General features: G+C 36.9%; 1 protein-coding gene across 1 annotated transcript in view; it reads left to right on the plus strand.

The window, feature by feature from the left end:
• pitpnc1a (phosphatidylinositol transfer protein cytoplasmic 1a) overlaps positions 1–15,844 on the plus strand; it is a 115,327-nt gene that overhangs the window by 91,856 nt on the left and 7,627 nt on the right. The window contains exons 5-6 of the mRNA XM_067382692.1: positions 4,885–4,956; positions 15,706–15,801. Of these exons, the coding sequence (XP_067238793.1) occupies positions 4,885–4,956; positions 15,706–15,801 (168 nt within the window). The remainder of the gene's footprint in view (positions 1–4,884; positions 4,957–15,705; positions 15,802–15,844) is intronic.

The raw sequence follows: 15,844 nt of genomic DNA on the forward strand, positions 1-15,844 counted from the left end.
TTTACAGAAGAAATGCTCCCAATTCGATGATGCTGAGAACTGCTCTATCCTGAAGAGGATGCAGAAAGCCTGCGATTAAAAAAAAAAAAAAACCTAACCACTGGGTTGTTACATTTGACCCAAACACTGATATAATAACCCCAAAAAATGACCCAACAGGCTCAACCTAGTAATTGGGTTGAAAGAAATAACCCATAATTTGTATGCGTTGACCTGATTTTTATTTATTGATATTTAAAACACATTCATCATACTATAGCTGCATTCAGTTTATATTATCGTACTATTACAGAAGTAAATTAAGGCTTAAATTAAGCTGGACGACAGTCAGTGAATCGCCGCATGTCGAATCTGTACCTAGAGATGAATGAGAGAGCTCTTCATCAGAATACCATTATCATAATCAACCATATGCCAGGAACAACAGGATACAACCGCTCAAATGAGAGCAGTGGAAGACGAGAAAGGCCCAAAGGATGTAAAAATGAGCACAAAATGGAAACAGCTACATGCAAATTTATAACAGTCCCTTTTTCCACATTAGGCTGTTTGAGCAGTATTGAAATACACTCATTATTGGCTGAGTGATTATGGAGACAAACATATATTTATATTTTCCTTTGACATCTTAGATAAGGTTTTTATGTCCCTGTGCTAAGGAAATTGCAGTCAACATATCAAAGTTTTAATCTTTTATTTTATCCACTGCTAATTTAATAGAGTGCAACAGTAGAGCTCTGGAAGTACAAATCTTATTTATTTTCGTCATAGAGATATTGATTTTTAGCAGTAAGATAAACCTTTCAAGTCAGACCTGCCATGAGCTCAGAGGTTGTTAATTCATGGTATATGCTTCTGTTGAAGTCACGATTAAGCAAAGTTTCAACATCATTTTAGTCAGTTACGGCAAAGAACTACACTCCCCATAATCCCAAAGAGAGATTGACCAATCAGAGAACTTATTTGGCATGTGATCAAATTGGTACACTCTCAAACTACTTATATATTTGAATTTATGTAATTATTTTTACAATAAACTTAAAATGGTTCAATAGTTCATTCAGATATGTCATTCACCTACACCCACAATATTTCTAACACTTTTTTCTTCAGATCAAAGTTTGTAATGTTTTATTTGAGATGGTTGGTTTGGTTCTTGTTTTGCAAGACTTTAATGGAAACTCTTTTCCAAATCTCCTTGGAGAAAATAAACGGCAAAAATACTGCTGGCATCCAGGCTGTAGAAAACATGGGTGTTCACTGCTGCGTATTGCCAAAAAAAGACACTTGCAATTTATTCCCTTTACACTAATTTCATTTTATTAGGATACATTCTGTAATCCATCATTATTGGAGACTCTATGATGTTTTTTTTTTATTTATTTTTTTATGTAGTGTGTGCTGAGGATACAGTGGATTAGACTATAAAATAGACTGAACTGATAATATAGTATAAAAGTGCATTTTAAAATTTAGTGTTTAAAATATATCAAAGGGGACCTATTCTACTCTTTTATATATGCAACTTTCTTTAGTGTGTAATGTTGCTGTTTGAGCATGAAAAAGGTCTGCAAAGTCACTCCAGTTTCTGAACTCCCTGAAACGCCTACATTGTAGTCTTGAGTTTTCTTCTGGGAACGAACACATCACAATATTCTTCATTTAAATAATTCCCACCCAAGTCATACGCAAATAAAGGGGCAGGGCCTGGTTGAGTTAGTTAGTAGTATGTTGAAACTTGCAGTTATGGTAAGGGGTGTGACATTTCCCAAACGCGCTCAAAGCAGTTGACCGATACCAATCACAACACACAGATCCCGGGTCGATAAAGACCTGAGGTATGCATTTAAGTTTAGTAGCATGAAATGTAGCGAACTAATTTTTGGTAACACTTTAGTGTAGGGAACAAATAAAAACCATTAACAACGACTTTTCCCTCAATAAACTCCTAATTTACTGTTTATTAATAGTTAGTAAGGCAGTCATTAAGATTAGGTATTGGGTAGGATTAAGAATGTGGAATAAGGTCATGCAGAATAAGGCATTAATATGTGCTTAATAAATATGCATATCAATAAGCAACCCTAAAGTTAAAAGACCCTATAGTTAAAACCCTATAGTTAAAAGACCCTAAAATAAAGTGTTACCACCATCTTTTTTTTAAAAAAAGAGCTTGACTGTAGTTTAACTACTTTAAATTATGAGTAAAAAGAAGTGAGAAGTGAGAAGGTTTACTAGGTTTTGGAACAGAACCATAACTCTAACATTGCTTTGCGTGTTTACAACCAAAGGTTTGCTCTTCTTCTCCTGTCCTCGATCCTTTGCCCTTCCCCCACTGCAACAGCATTTCCTCCAGCGTTACGTAACTCAGCCTCTATTGATCTCCATAGCGATTGCGGGAGCAATGCTTAATCTAATCAGGCAGCAGTGTGTTGGGTCTCAGAGGGGCTACAGCTTCAGGACGTGTGAGGAGGAGAGAGGAGGAGGACAGGGAGGCTGTAAATCCAGTGAGGCAGAAAAGAGCTCATCATTACAGCAGAACGCCAGGCTCATAAAACACAATCATACTGAAACGTGCAGGAACAGTGCACCAGATCTACTGAGAGCACTGTGTTCACAATCGTAGCTTTGACCTCTCTTGATAGATGTCAAAAATTAGTTTCTCAGCTAAATAAAATTAACAGTTGCATGCCATTTTCCTGAATAGATATAGTTTGTGGTGTGTATTTTCCCCTTAAATGTCTGTTGATCCCTTATATGCAAAGTACTAACTTAATGTCTGCTAACACTTTATTTTGATGGCCCCCAACAGACATTCTACTAACTACAAGTAACTTTGCAACTACATGTCAACTATCAGTCATTAGAGTATTAGTAGACCGTCTGCTTAATATCTGTTAACACTTTATTTTGCTGCTCCTCAACATATATTCTACTAACTACAAGTAACTTTGCAACTACATGTCAACTATCAGTCATTAGAGTATTAGAATACTGCTTAATATGTTAACCCTTTATTTTAATGCTCCCCAACAGACATTCTACTAACTACAAGTAACTTTGCAACTACAAGTCAACTATCAGTCATTAGAGTATTAGAATACTGCTTAATATGTTAACCCTTTATTTTAATGCTCCCCAACAGACATTCTACTAACTACAAGTAACTTTGCAACTACAAGTCAACTATCAGTCATTAGAGTATTAGAATACTGCTTAATATGTTAACCCTTTATTTTAATGCTCCCCAACAGACATTCTACTAACTACAAGTAACTTTGCAACTACAAGTCAACTATCAGTCATTAGAGTATTAGAATACTGCTTAATATGTTAACCCTTTATTTTAATGCTCCCCAACAGACATTCTACTAACTACAAGTAACTTTGCAACTACATGTCAACTATCAGTCATTAGAGTATTAGTATACTGCTTAATATCTGTTAACACTTTATTTTAATGCTCCCCAACATATATTCTACTAACTACAAGTAACTTTGCAACTACATGTCAACTATCAGTCATTAGAGTATTAGAATACTGCTTAATATCTGTTAACACTTTATTTTAATGCTCCCCAACATATATTCTACTAACTACAAGTAACTTTGCAACTACATGTCAGCTATCAGTCATTAGAGTATTAGAATACTGCTTAATATCTGTTAACACTTTATTTTAATGCTCCCCAACATATATTCTACTAACTACAAGTAACTTTGCAACTACATGTCAGCTATCAGTCATTAGAGTATTGGAATACTGCTTACTATCTGTTAACACTTTATTTTGCTGCTCCCCAACATATATTCTACTAACTACAAGTAACTTTGCAACTACATGTCAGCTATCAGTCATTAGAGTATTAGAATACTGCTTAATATCTGTTAACACTTTATTTTGCTGCTCCCCAACATATATTCTACTAACTACAAGTAACTTTGCAACTACATGTCAACTATCAGTCATTAGAGTATTAGAATACTGCTTAATATCTGTTAACACTTTATTTTAATGCTCCCCAACATATATTCTACTAACTACAAGTAACTTTGCAACTACATGTCAGCTATCAGTCATTAGAGAATTGGTATACTGCTTAAAGGTTCTCTAAGAGATCCTGGACGGAGTAACTTCCTGTTGATGTTCGAAGTGTTTTCAAACAAAACAGAGGCTAGCTAGACCCTCCCTCCTCCTCCTCCTCCCCCTCCCCTCCGTGCTTCCTGAAACAGTCATGAACGCACATTTAAAATCATTCTTGTCGGTTATTGGCTGGAGCGTGTTTATTATGATTCGTGGTCCAGGCTGCACCAGTTTGTTTTTATTGCCATTTTCTGAGCTTGTAGCGACTACAGAGACCGCGTTTTTTTACAGTGTGTTCAGGGGACGGGCAGCTAGTGGATAGTGAGGAGATGTTTGCTGTATGTGAAATTTAAAAAGTTAAAATGTTTTGGCCTAAAAACGCATGACATCACTTTAATATCTGTTAACCCTTTATTTTAATGCTCCCCAACAGATATTCTACTAACTACAAGTAACTTTGCAACTACAACTCAACTATCAGTCATTAGAGTATTAGTATACTGTGTAATATCTGTTATCACTTTATTTTGATGCTCCCAAACAGACATTCTACTAAATACAAGTGTAAACTGAGAACTGACTTCATACATCCAATAAAAACACCATAACACTAGCTGATTCAAAGACAATGAGCAAAAATGACGAAGATAAATGATGTGTTTGAATACTTGTTTTGCATTATGAGTGCAGATGACACTTAATTTGACGTGCGTTTTTAATTGTCCAAATACTTTTTAGGTTTACCAAATTTAACTCATCTGTGATGCATTACTTTTTTTTTTTTTCTCTCTCTACTTTAGTGCTCTTTCCTGCCAAAGTTCTCCATCCACGTTGAGACAAAGTATGAAGACAACAAAGGCATCAGTGACAATGTATGTATGCTGCATGTAGTGTGAACGTGTTTGTGTGTGATTTCATCTTTCCTGGTCTTTTCTCAATTCTCTATCATCTGTAAATGTTTTCTGTAGTGAGAACCATTGATTGTAAACTTGCTTGTGGAATAATGTAACTGATGGAAAACATTATCAACTAGTAAGCCCTATAGTTTCTCAGGTTGCAGAACAATTTAATGAAATGAAACAAACTTTTTTAGGGTTGTGGGTCTGTCCTTGTTTATTTATTACTTTGGTTAGATATTCATTCATTCATTCATTCATTCATTCATTTATTATTAAAGGGAAAGTTCACCTCAAAATGAAAATTCTGTCATCAGTTACTCACCATTGGCTGTCAAGCTTGAAAACATAGGATGACACTCACAAATGCATATTCAAATACTTTTATGGTGAATTTTTTGTCATTTTTGGTGCTCACTAGCACCTGGTCTCTATATACCGTGGCTGCCATGCAGAATACTTGTATCTCCAAAAACGAGTAGATAAACACTTTCTTTTAACACATAATTTAAAAACTATGTTGTCAAAGTTGATATTGTGGCTTTATATTTGGTCAGACACTTGCGTGTAAATATATTATTAACATTTTACCAAAACCAAGCTCAAATTGAGTTCTAAGGTTTTGACTAGCGGATTTCGTGTTTTGTCTGTCATTAGAAAGGCTACATCTGAGGCAATAAGTGCAACACAATATGTTTTTAATAAACCTGCAGGTTATAAAGTTCACTGTAGCTAAAATCTTGGCCAAAATCTCATGTTCTAAAAGATTAAAGGTACAATTTGTGATTTTTTTTTTCCCCGCTAGAGGTCTCTAGAAGCCTATTCAAAACAAAGACGTAGTTTGATGACGCCAAGTTTTAAAGCGGAAACTTGGGACATGTGGTCTCCATCTCAACGGACGGTACAAAAGAATAAGGATTGGAGTCTGGAAGAACTCATGTTCGTGGATGCGATTATTAACGTTACTTTAGTATGAAGCAGAGCAGGAGCGAGTGTTGCTGGAGCTGAACGAGGAGCTGGAGCGATTGATCAACACATGCCTCACGAGCAGCGGGACTTTTATTATGACACAGTCGCCGGCGCCGCTTCCGCTTTTCCGGTCATGAGTTTACGGGAGCTTTACTTGTCGACAGAACCAGCGGCAGATGGTAAACAGTAATTATGTTCCATAAATAAGTAACACAATCCACCATAAAATGTGCAAGAACTAAATAAGGAACTGCTTGAAGCAAGCTAGTGGTTTGCTGGACGCTAGACTCTACTTCCGCATTTGTCCACGGCACTGTTGTCATGTGGTTTCTACGTCAGTAAAGGCGGTAACAAAGTGTAACTGACGTCATTGACAGGCGACTGCACTGCCCCGTGTCACTGTTTAGAATGGGAATTTTCTCATGATTTACAAGTAGTTGAAAACATTAGAGATATTGTTAGTAATCAGCTGGACAAAATATATAACACTAGCCTAGTGGTTTATGGATATTTTACTGGAAAAATTTTACATATTGTACCTTTAAGTGCTATACATCTATTTAAGACAATATTGGCAATGACTTGATTATATATATATATATATATATATATATATATATATATATATATATATATATAATGTTTGACAAATATGATCACAGTGTACATTCAGATCTGCATTGGCACTGCTGCTGAGCCAGAGAGAGCAGTTGTCATGTACAGATATTAAAAAGCTTCACAAACAGTCTTTCAACACACAGTATCATTATTTCTGTGTTATAAATATTCATATTATCATAGTACTGGGATAAAAGTTTATAGTTCAGATATATATACAATGTCTATGGTCAAAATAGAGTAAATCACCCTTTGAAAGTAACATGGCGCTTCAACAATTGCATTGATTATGAGTGAGTCATTGAATCATTCATTTAACCTGATTTTATTTTAAATAATTCATTCAGATTAATTAAACATTTTAAAAAGTCTGCAGCAATTAACATTTTCTCAGAACCTCTAGTGAATTCCATTATTGTTTAGTTGATGTTCAAAATCGTGATCTCTGTTTAAAACAAATAAACAAAAAAAATAATTCTAAATTTATTCGGAATCGTGCAGCTCTACCACAGACAGATGTAAAGGGTGACCAATAGTAATGATTTATGGAAGAAGAAAAAAAGTCAAAATATTGAATTACAAGATTTCTGTCTGACATCAACGATACTTTTCATTGGGTTGAAAAGAGCAGATTGGCTATTCTGTTAAACATCTGCTAAGAAACACATACAGGTTTTAAACAACATGCGGTTCAGTAATTGATGACAGAATCTTCAGAATTTTTGATGCTGCTATTCTGTTAATATTTGCTAGAATATTTTCAAAATGTTAACACCTTAACACTGTGTAAATCTAAGTGGAAGGAAGCGACAAGCCAAAAATCACTGGTGATTTCAGATGGGATTTATCCTGGACAGAGTTCTGTGTGAGTTTGACTCTTTTAATGATGCTGGCCTGCAGTCAGTCTGAGAGCTTACATGCATCGGAATTGTTACAGTCCGTCTGAGCCAGTGTTGTCTGCTCTGTCCCACACACATGCTCACTCACTTAGAAAGAATTTCTCTTTGTTTTCTTCCTTTGCTCTTGGCATCAAGTAACACTTTTATCATCTGCCCCAAATGAGAGCATTTTAAGATCACTCACTGCAGGCGGATAGTTTTTTCTCTTCTGTGATCAGTTTGAGGTGCGTGTGGGTATTTGTTTGAAGATCTAACATTTTCAAATGATGTGCTTGAACTTGAGTGATTAAATGTACTGCTGACAGGGAGTAAAAATTAGATGTTTTTTTGTGTTTTACTGTGTTGTGGGATGAAGTAGTGACAGCCAACATTGTTCTCCAGTATATACACTACTGAGAATAGATCTTGGAAGACAGTAGGTTGCATTTTCATACCAAATGAAAAACAAGACACTTGATTGATAGCAGACAAAATGACAAAATAAATGATGAACATGCCTGTGGCACTGTAAATGAAAGGTGTAGGAGCAGGGCAGCATCTGTTGGGGGGTTGTGGGGTGCTGGATGGTTCGCCTGAGGGCTGTTTCTGCATCTGCAGGTGAGAAATAAGACCGCTGCATTCTTTCACCATCTGCGTTTCACACGCGAAGCTGAGATGCCAACACTTCTTTAGTAACTGCGGCTGATGAGCAGGAAATAGCTTGAGGTTTTATCACCCATCTCATTTGATTTGCCTTGTCCATGGTGCTGAAATCAACACGTAAGGGTCAGGGCGATGCTGAATGACATTATTCACACAACATTAATACAGCACCTTATATTTCAGCTGCATTATGTTATTATGTTCATTCCACATACTATTGCAGCAATGAAAACTTTCTGATTTGGTACACTATCTTGGCAAACTTGAGTCCAGTGACTAATTCTTCTTCAGACGTGCATCATTCTAGCCACCTGGGATCCTTTAAACACAACTTTGTTTCCAGGCTGACTGTGCATCTTAATTTCAGGCACTTTGATGATTAAGCCTTGTGTTTGGGACCATTTCCTTGCTGAAAAAAATAATTTTATCCAGAGCATCAGTTTTTATCAGACTAAAGCAGGTATCATTTTTCTGCATCTTGCACCATTAATCCTTCTATTTTAACAAGATGCCTGGTTCCCGCTGAGGAGAGGCAGCATGACGCTGTAGCGTATTTGCGGTGTGGGCAGTGTTAACTTGGCTCCATATCACTTTAAATTTCAGCTAAAAACTTTTCAGTTTCATCTGACCACAAAATCTTTTCCAAAAGCACAGATGGATCACCATTATGCATGTTGACCTGTTCCAAAAGTACTTCCACATGGTTCTTTTAAAGTAATGGCTTCTGTCGAGCCACCTGTCCAGTAAAAGCCCAGTGCTATTAGTGCAGGTGGTTGGAGGGAAGGGGATGAAATATGAGAGAGATTTGTGTTGTCAATCAAAAAAAGGAACATTTATTATTAGATTTTGATGAGATTATGAAAATGTTTTAATTATATGGATGCACATTAATCCAAATAATTGTGCACAATAAAAACCGGGAACATGCCTTCACAAAGTAAATAGAGTTTTGATATAATGCTGACTTTTCAAGCTGCTGTAAGATATTTCTGCACCACTAGTGGAACCAAACGGAACTGAGAACTTTGTTCATTTTCAGAACACAAATTAAGATATTTTTGATGAAATCTGATGGCTCATTGAGGCCTCCATTCCCAGCAAGTTAATTTAGACTTTTTTAAATGCCCAGAAAGCTACTAAAAACCTATTTAAAACAGTTCATGTGACTACAGTGGTTCAACCTTATTGTTATGAAGCGATAAGAATGCTTTTTATGCTCCAAAAAAAATAAATAAAATAAAATAACGACTTTATTCAACAATATCTAGTGATCTAGCAATTTCAAAACGATGCTTCATGCTTCGAAGCTTTACGAATCTTTTGCTTCGAATCAGTGGTTTGGAGCACTGCCAAAGTCACGTGAACCATTGAAATTTCTAAACGCTTATGACATAATGAAGCCTCGTTTACTGAAATCACATAACTTTGGCAGTTTGAGATCGTTTGATACACACTCCAAACCACTGATTTGAAACAAAAGATTCGTAAAGCTTTGGAGCTTCATGAAGCAGTGTTTTGAAATCGTCCATCACTAGATATTGTTGAATAAAGTTGTTATTTTGTTTTTTGGCGCACAAAAAGTATTCTCAACGCTTCATAACATTAAGATTGAACCACTGTAGTCACATGAACTGTTTCAAATATGCCTTTTGTAGCTTTCTGGGCATTTGAAAGTCTAAATTAACTTGCTGGAAATGGAGGCCTCACTAAGCCATCGGATTTTATCAAAAATATCTTAATTTGTGTGGAACGACATGAGGGTCAGTAATTAATGGCTGAATTTTCATTATCGTGTGAACTAACCCTTTAATTACTTCTAACTTGAAGTACTGAGTTAGCCAACTCATACATTTTGATATCAATTAACATAAACAATTTAGTTAATTAACTAATTAACTTTTTCTATTTTGAGTTTTTGCAAATCAAATGAGATATTTACAGACAGCATATAAGAGCCATTATTTGAATAATTCAATTTAATATTAAAATTAGAAATGCATGAATAAGATACATTTTTATGTGTTTGGATATATATGTATATTCGTTAAACACCCCCATGTTTATTCTGTAATGGTTTGCTCCGTTTTATTATTGGACTGCCTTGGCGCCTTTTGTTTTTGGTGCCCCTTAGTGAGAAAGAAAGACGGAGCTACACAGTTTTTTGACCGGAGTTTATTTTATTCCTATTTATTGTACAAGAAATCTGAACGAAGACCCGAGTCAGTTCTTTGCCCGAGAACAACTAAGATTATTGCTACTACACAGATGTAACATAAAACATTTGCGAATAAAGCAGTGTTTCCAGCCGGTGTTTTCAGGATAACAAAAACGTCACTTCCTGAGACATTGGCGCAAAATGTATGTAATAAAAATGGAAACTGATGCAATTTGGGTAGAAAATATGGCTCTTTATTCTTACATCATAAATTACTTGCCCCTCAGAATGCGCAGATTAACCGAAATAAATGCTGTCATGTTTTCGGATGCGTGTCTGTGAACGCAATCATGTGACACTCTTCTGGGAGGGAATTAAACCCAATAATTTTGATGACAGACTTTGGCTTAGGCATTTCAGAATGACCAAACCAACTTTTGAGATGCTGTGCAATGTGATTGGTTGCTGGTTAGTCCAGTTATCCAATCACATCCACTGTTGAGGCAAAGGCACTGTTATTACACATCAATGGATTTATTCGGTAAATGTATTTCCATTGTAGTTTATGCACATATCTTTTTATCCCATTAAAAAAATGGATGCGCACCTTTTTTTTTTTTTTTTTTTTAAATGAGATATTCCAAAATGCGCATAAAAATAGGTGGATGGAGACATTATTCACTTTATTTTTAACATTAGAGTGGCAAGACCATTTGTAACTTGAATGTTTCTGGCTTTCGGTGTCATTCACTATCACTGTACAAAAATAGTCTGTTATGAAGTTGTATTTCTTATCATATTAAGTTGTCATGCTCACACACTGGTTTGTAGCACAAATAAATTTTATCGTTTACTTTGTTATTCTTCTAGTTATTTAGCATTTTACCCTATACCTTATGAATTGGAAGTCTCACACACTCACAGAAAGCAGCTTACTTCCGCATTGCAAAATAAGGTGGATGGGTCCAAAAGTATTTGGACAGTTGCGCACCTACTGTATATGTGCTTGTTGAGCATTCATTTACAAAACGGGCACTTCTTTCTATTTCTGTTTTGGGAAGACTTTCCACTAGACGTTGGAAAATGGATGAAGGGATTTGCTCCCATTCTGAACCACAAGCAGCAGTGAAGTCAGGCACTGATGTTTGGTGATGGGGTCTTGCTCCTGAAGCTGTTCAGTGGGGTTCAGATCATGTGTGTACTTTGGTGCAGGCCAGTCAAGTTCTTCCACACCAGACTCCGTAAATAATTTCTTTATGGACCTTTCTTTTTTTGCTTTATCGACTATGGTCATGGGGCAGGTACAAAGGGCAGCACTTTGCAGTCTTCAGTGGAGAGATATTTAATCCCATCCCTTCATTTGTCTCTTGTCGTTTTGCACCTGCAGAACTCTGTCTGCATTTAAGAGGAAAAAACACAAAATCCTTGATCTGTATTCCGCCTCCTCATTGGCGTGAGAGGCTGTTTCTGATGTTTTCCCTACATTTGAGACATGTTGTCTCCTTTGAAGTTAGTCTGAGTTGAAGCAGGAGTCTACTTTAATGTTGCTTTAAACACCATTGGGAGTCTTTAGAGTTTGATGTTGCATTTTGTTCTTCTGCTTTGATAAACAAGCTTGTCCGAATTTCGTGGTTTGACTCTGTGATGATTTCTTTGTGTGGTTACATCTCTGAAATTTAAGTTATTTATTAGAGCCATCATTCAAGTCCTTTTCAAATTTCCCTCTCCGTCTTCCTATCCATCTCTCTTGATAGGTCTTGAAGGTCAGCTATACCTTATTTTATAAAATAGTCAGCTACTCTGTTATGTCACTCCCTTTCACTCTTTGGTTTACAATTTCAACCCAACCATTCCTTGCTCTCACAGCTAGTGCACTCTCCTTTGTGTCTATATTTTAAAATAAAGAGGTTTTATACATTTCTTTCCATGTCATCCCTGAAGCTTACTGTCATTTGGATATGAAAAGAATTACAATGTAATTGGCAAAGCCACATAGTTGGCAGACAACAGGAGAGTCGTTCTCTCACCTGAAAGCTCCTGATCCTTTGAAGCGGAGCGCTCTCACCCATTAGAGTCTTTGTTAGGCTGCAAGCACTAGTGCTCTCAAATGAGTGGCAGCTTATGCAGTGCACTTACTGATATTGACTCGCATGCAGACCGAGAGCTCCTTCCTGTGGACAGCATGGAGTCTGCAGCTGTAGAAGTGTTGGAGCCCTAAAGATTCCTGGGTCTCTCTTTACTGTTACCCACAACAGAAAGACTTATATATAGTTATATATTTACTGTATATCCTGTCGTCAAATGAACAACGTTGTTTTCGCACCAAGAGCAGCGCAAATTAGTCTCTAGTTTAAGACAAGCATTTTGGGAGGTAAATAATGGCGCAAATACCAGTAAATTGACTAGCGCAAACCTTAGTAAATCACCTTGCTTGACTCATTTAAGCCTTTGACGCGTACGATCCCACCGGTGTGATCAGTCTTGGCTGGTCCCAGGAGCGACCGATCACACCAGTGTGGTTAGAATGTTCAGCGCATCACGTGATCAACTGCCAAATTCAAATGTGTTTGAAGCTTTGGCTGGCGCTAAACCAGAGACGGACGCGCGCAGCGCTTTTCATATATTACATTTATGCAGTGTTTTCAACCAAATAATGTTTTAGGTTTCAGACATTTAAATACACATGAGAACTAACAAAACAATATATTTAGAGTTTGTAAAATACACAATGATGTCTATAGAAGCGGAAATAACAATCCTTTCCATTATAATTAGACGACACGATTTATTCATATCAGATACGCATTGAGAAAGTAACTTTAAAGCTTACTCTATTCTTCCCTAGTTCACCAACTCACTTACTTTCATGTATTTCGGGAGAAGTGGATAAATTCACATGTTGTAAATCCAACAGATCCGATTCTCTGTGCGGCGCAAACTAACATGGCGGCACCCATCGCGGATATAGCTCAACTAACGCGATCATTATTGGTGTTTAAACAGCAAAACACATCCACTTGCACATATTTGTCGATAGTTAACAAATTTGTGAATATTTTGAATAAAAAAGGAAAAATTAAATGAAAGTAGATCATCATTCATACAGCGCTGCAGTGTGTCACGTAACAAGCAATGACGCGTCACCATGGAAACCATAAAGTGATACGTTCTAAATAACGGTCGTCTTAAAAAAAATCACGCTGGGGGGGTCAGCCAGAATATTTTAAACTTACATGCGAAAGGGTTAAATACTCTCCTCCCGTAAGTTTTGCGTCTGAAAGGGAAACTCCTACAAATGCATATGCAATAAAGTCAGCCGCAAAAACAACCGTGTCTATGCCTTTTAGCACTAAAGTTTCACCGCGTGTCTTTAGTAAATCCTGATAATCATTTTTAAATGCAAAAAGAAGGTTTGCGCTGGCACAAGCTGTTAGAAAATCTGGCCCTGGGTCTAATATTTGCTGACTGTAAATGGTTACAGAGGAAAAACTGGGCATCGTACACTAAATGGCTGAGGATCTAACATACTACCAGACCTTTAAGTCAATCCAAAAACAACAAACTTAACCAGAAATGGACACCTCTTTGCTAGCAGATACATAGTCTTAGCCTCAGACATCACGCCCACGGACTGTTGGCTGAACGTCTGATGCATATGGCACACTTTACTGAAAAACACTTCAGGATTTTCAAAGTCGTCATGTGGTTGGTTGAATTCTACAGGATGCCTGGGAGATGCGTGTCACGTTCTTTAACGGTCCGCCTGGAAAAAAATGCTGTGATGCCAAACCCCCTCATGAAAGAGGAAAGCCTTCGTGTTTACAACTGCGACAATTAGCACTTATCAGGATCAACTAAACACTGGATTTTCAAAAGTATGTGAAGTTCACAGCTCCATTGTTTCAGTAAAAGTTCTTGAATAAATCATTTATAAGATGGACGCCGCTCTGTTGTTGTAGGGACATAGACTTGATGCAGAACAAAATCAACTGTGATTGGTTTCGTTACATATCAGTCAAATGTCCTATTGGGCGGTCTTTGGCCAATGAAAGCTGCAATAAAGTCCAGACCTTCTGCCGTCAGTCTGAAGGTCTGGCTACGCAAGACTAGGAGATATGTGATAAATAAAAAAACAAAATAAAAAAAATCTGCTCAAAATATTAAATTTTTGAATATCATCCGACTGCATGGAATAAAAAGAAAAAAGAAAGAGTCTGATCATCTTGTACTATGCAATTTTCTGCCCAAAATCTGCAGACTCCTTCTGACTTTTGGCAACTAAGCGACAGCTCCTCCAGATTGTAAATCTGGCAAATCTGGGCAAAAGTCATGTAGTGTATTCCAGCCTTGATGCACGGTATGCAGTAATGTGTTGCATTAACTACCAATGGGAGAGCAGATAGTGGATCACGTGATCTGCTGCCTGAAAAAGGCAACTAATATCACGCAGCCAGACCTTTGACACACGACAGTATATTTTGGTCAACAACTGCCCGCTTGGTTAGAAAGAGACCATATGATTGACCTGCAAAATGCTTAGTTGAATGTGAAGTTCACAAATTTAGAAAAATTCCACTCATTGTATCAGTCTGAGAATTTTCTTTCTTTCTTGGCAGACTGTTTAAAAACCTGTTGTTCAGTTTTGTTTGCTACACTCTCGGACTGTGGGTGTGACGCCTGAGAGACGTCCAACCAATAATTCAGCAATTTTGCAACCTTCAGTTAATGTGTTCATTTACAACACATGAATTTTTTTGGTTGCTTGGTTTCTAATTCTGTCGTGTTCGGTCACTCCACCCACAGTGAAATCTCATCCTCTCCACATATCAAATATGTTCTGATTGTGCTGCATCTCGCAACATTGTTACTTTTAGGGTCCGTTTTTATGACAACAATGTACAGTACTAAAAACGGTAAAGATTTTCCTTTGCGTTTTTTCGCGTATAGACAACAACGTTATCAAAACAATCCCCGTTCACACGAATCCACGAAAAGTAAAAACACTGTATTATGCATGCCAAGCCAGTAGTTGGCAATGCCACATTGCAAAGAAACACTACACACCTATAGACTGAACATGTAATACGCATACACATGACATCACCAAATTTGCATTCATGTAGTTTACATGGAGACAATAACAGTATCGTTTTCAAAAACATGCACTTTAAAACCCGTTTTTAAAAGTATGCATTTTCAGGCCACCAAAACACTGTTGTAGTGTAAATAAACGGCCACAACACATAAAAAGTTTTTTAGCTGAAAACGGTGTTGTAGTAGTGTGGCAGACGAAGGATACTAGTTGCATCACATCTGGTTAAGACCGATTTAGAGTTTGTGAAATGCATCCTGAAATCTTCAGTGGTAGCTGTTCGAGATAGATATATATATAATTTTTTTTTTCACTAATTTTCTTTCTAACATCCTCTCATTGTGCTCTAGATCTTTGATACGGAGCTCAGAGATGAAGAAACAGAGGTGTGTTTTATTGACATCGCCTACGACGAGATTCCAGAGCGCTACTACAAGGAGTCTGAGGTAAGATATTTCTTCAATAAACCACTTAAATGCGTAATCATTA

This window comes from Chanodichthys erythropterus, chromosome 3, assembly GCF_024489055.1.
Source record: "Chanodichthys erythropterus isolate Z2021 chromosome 3, ASM2448905v1, whole genome shotgun sequence".
Classification (NCBI taxonomy): domain Eukaryota; kingdom Metazoa; phylum Chordata; class Actinopteri; order Cypriniformes; family Xenocyprididae; genus Chanodichthys; species Chanodichthys erythropterus.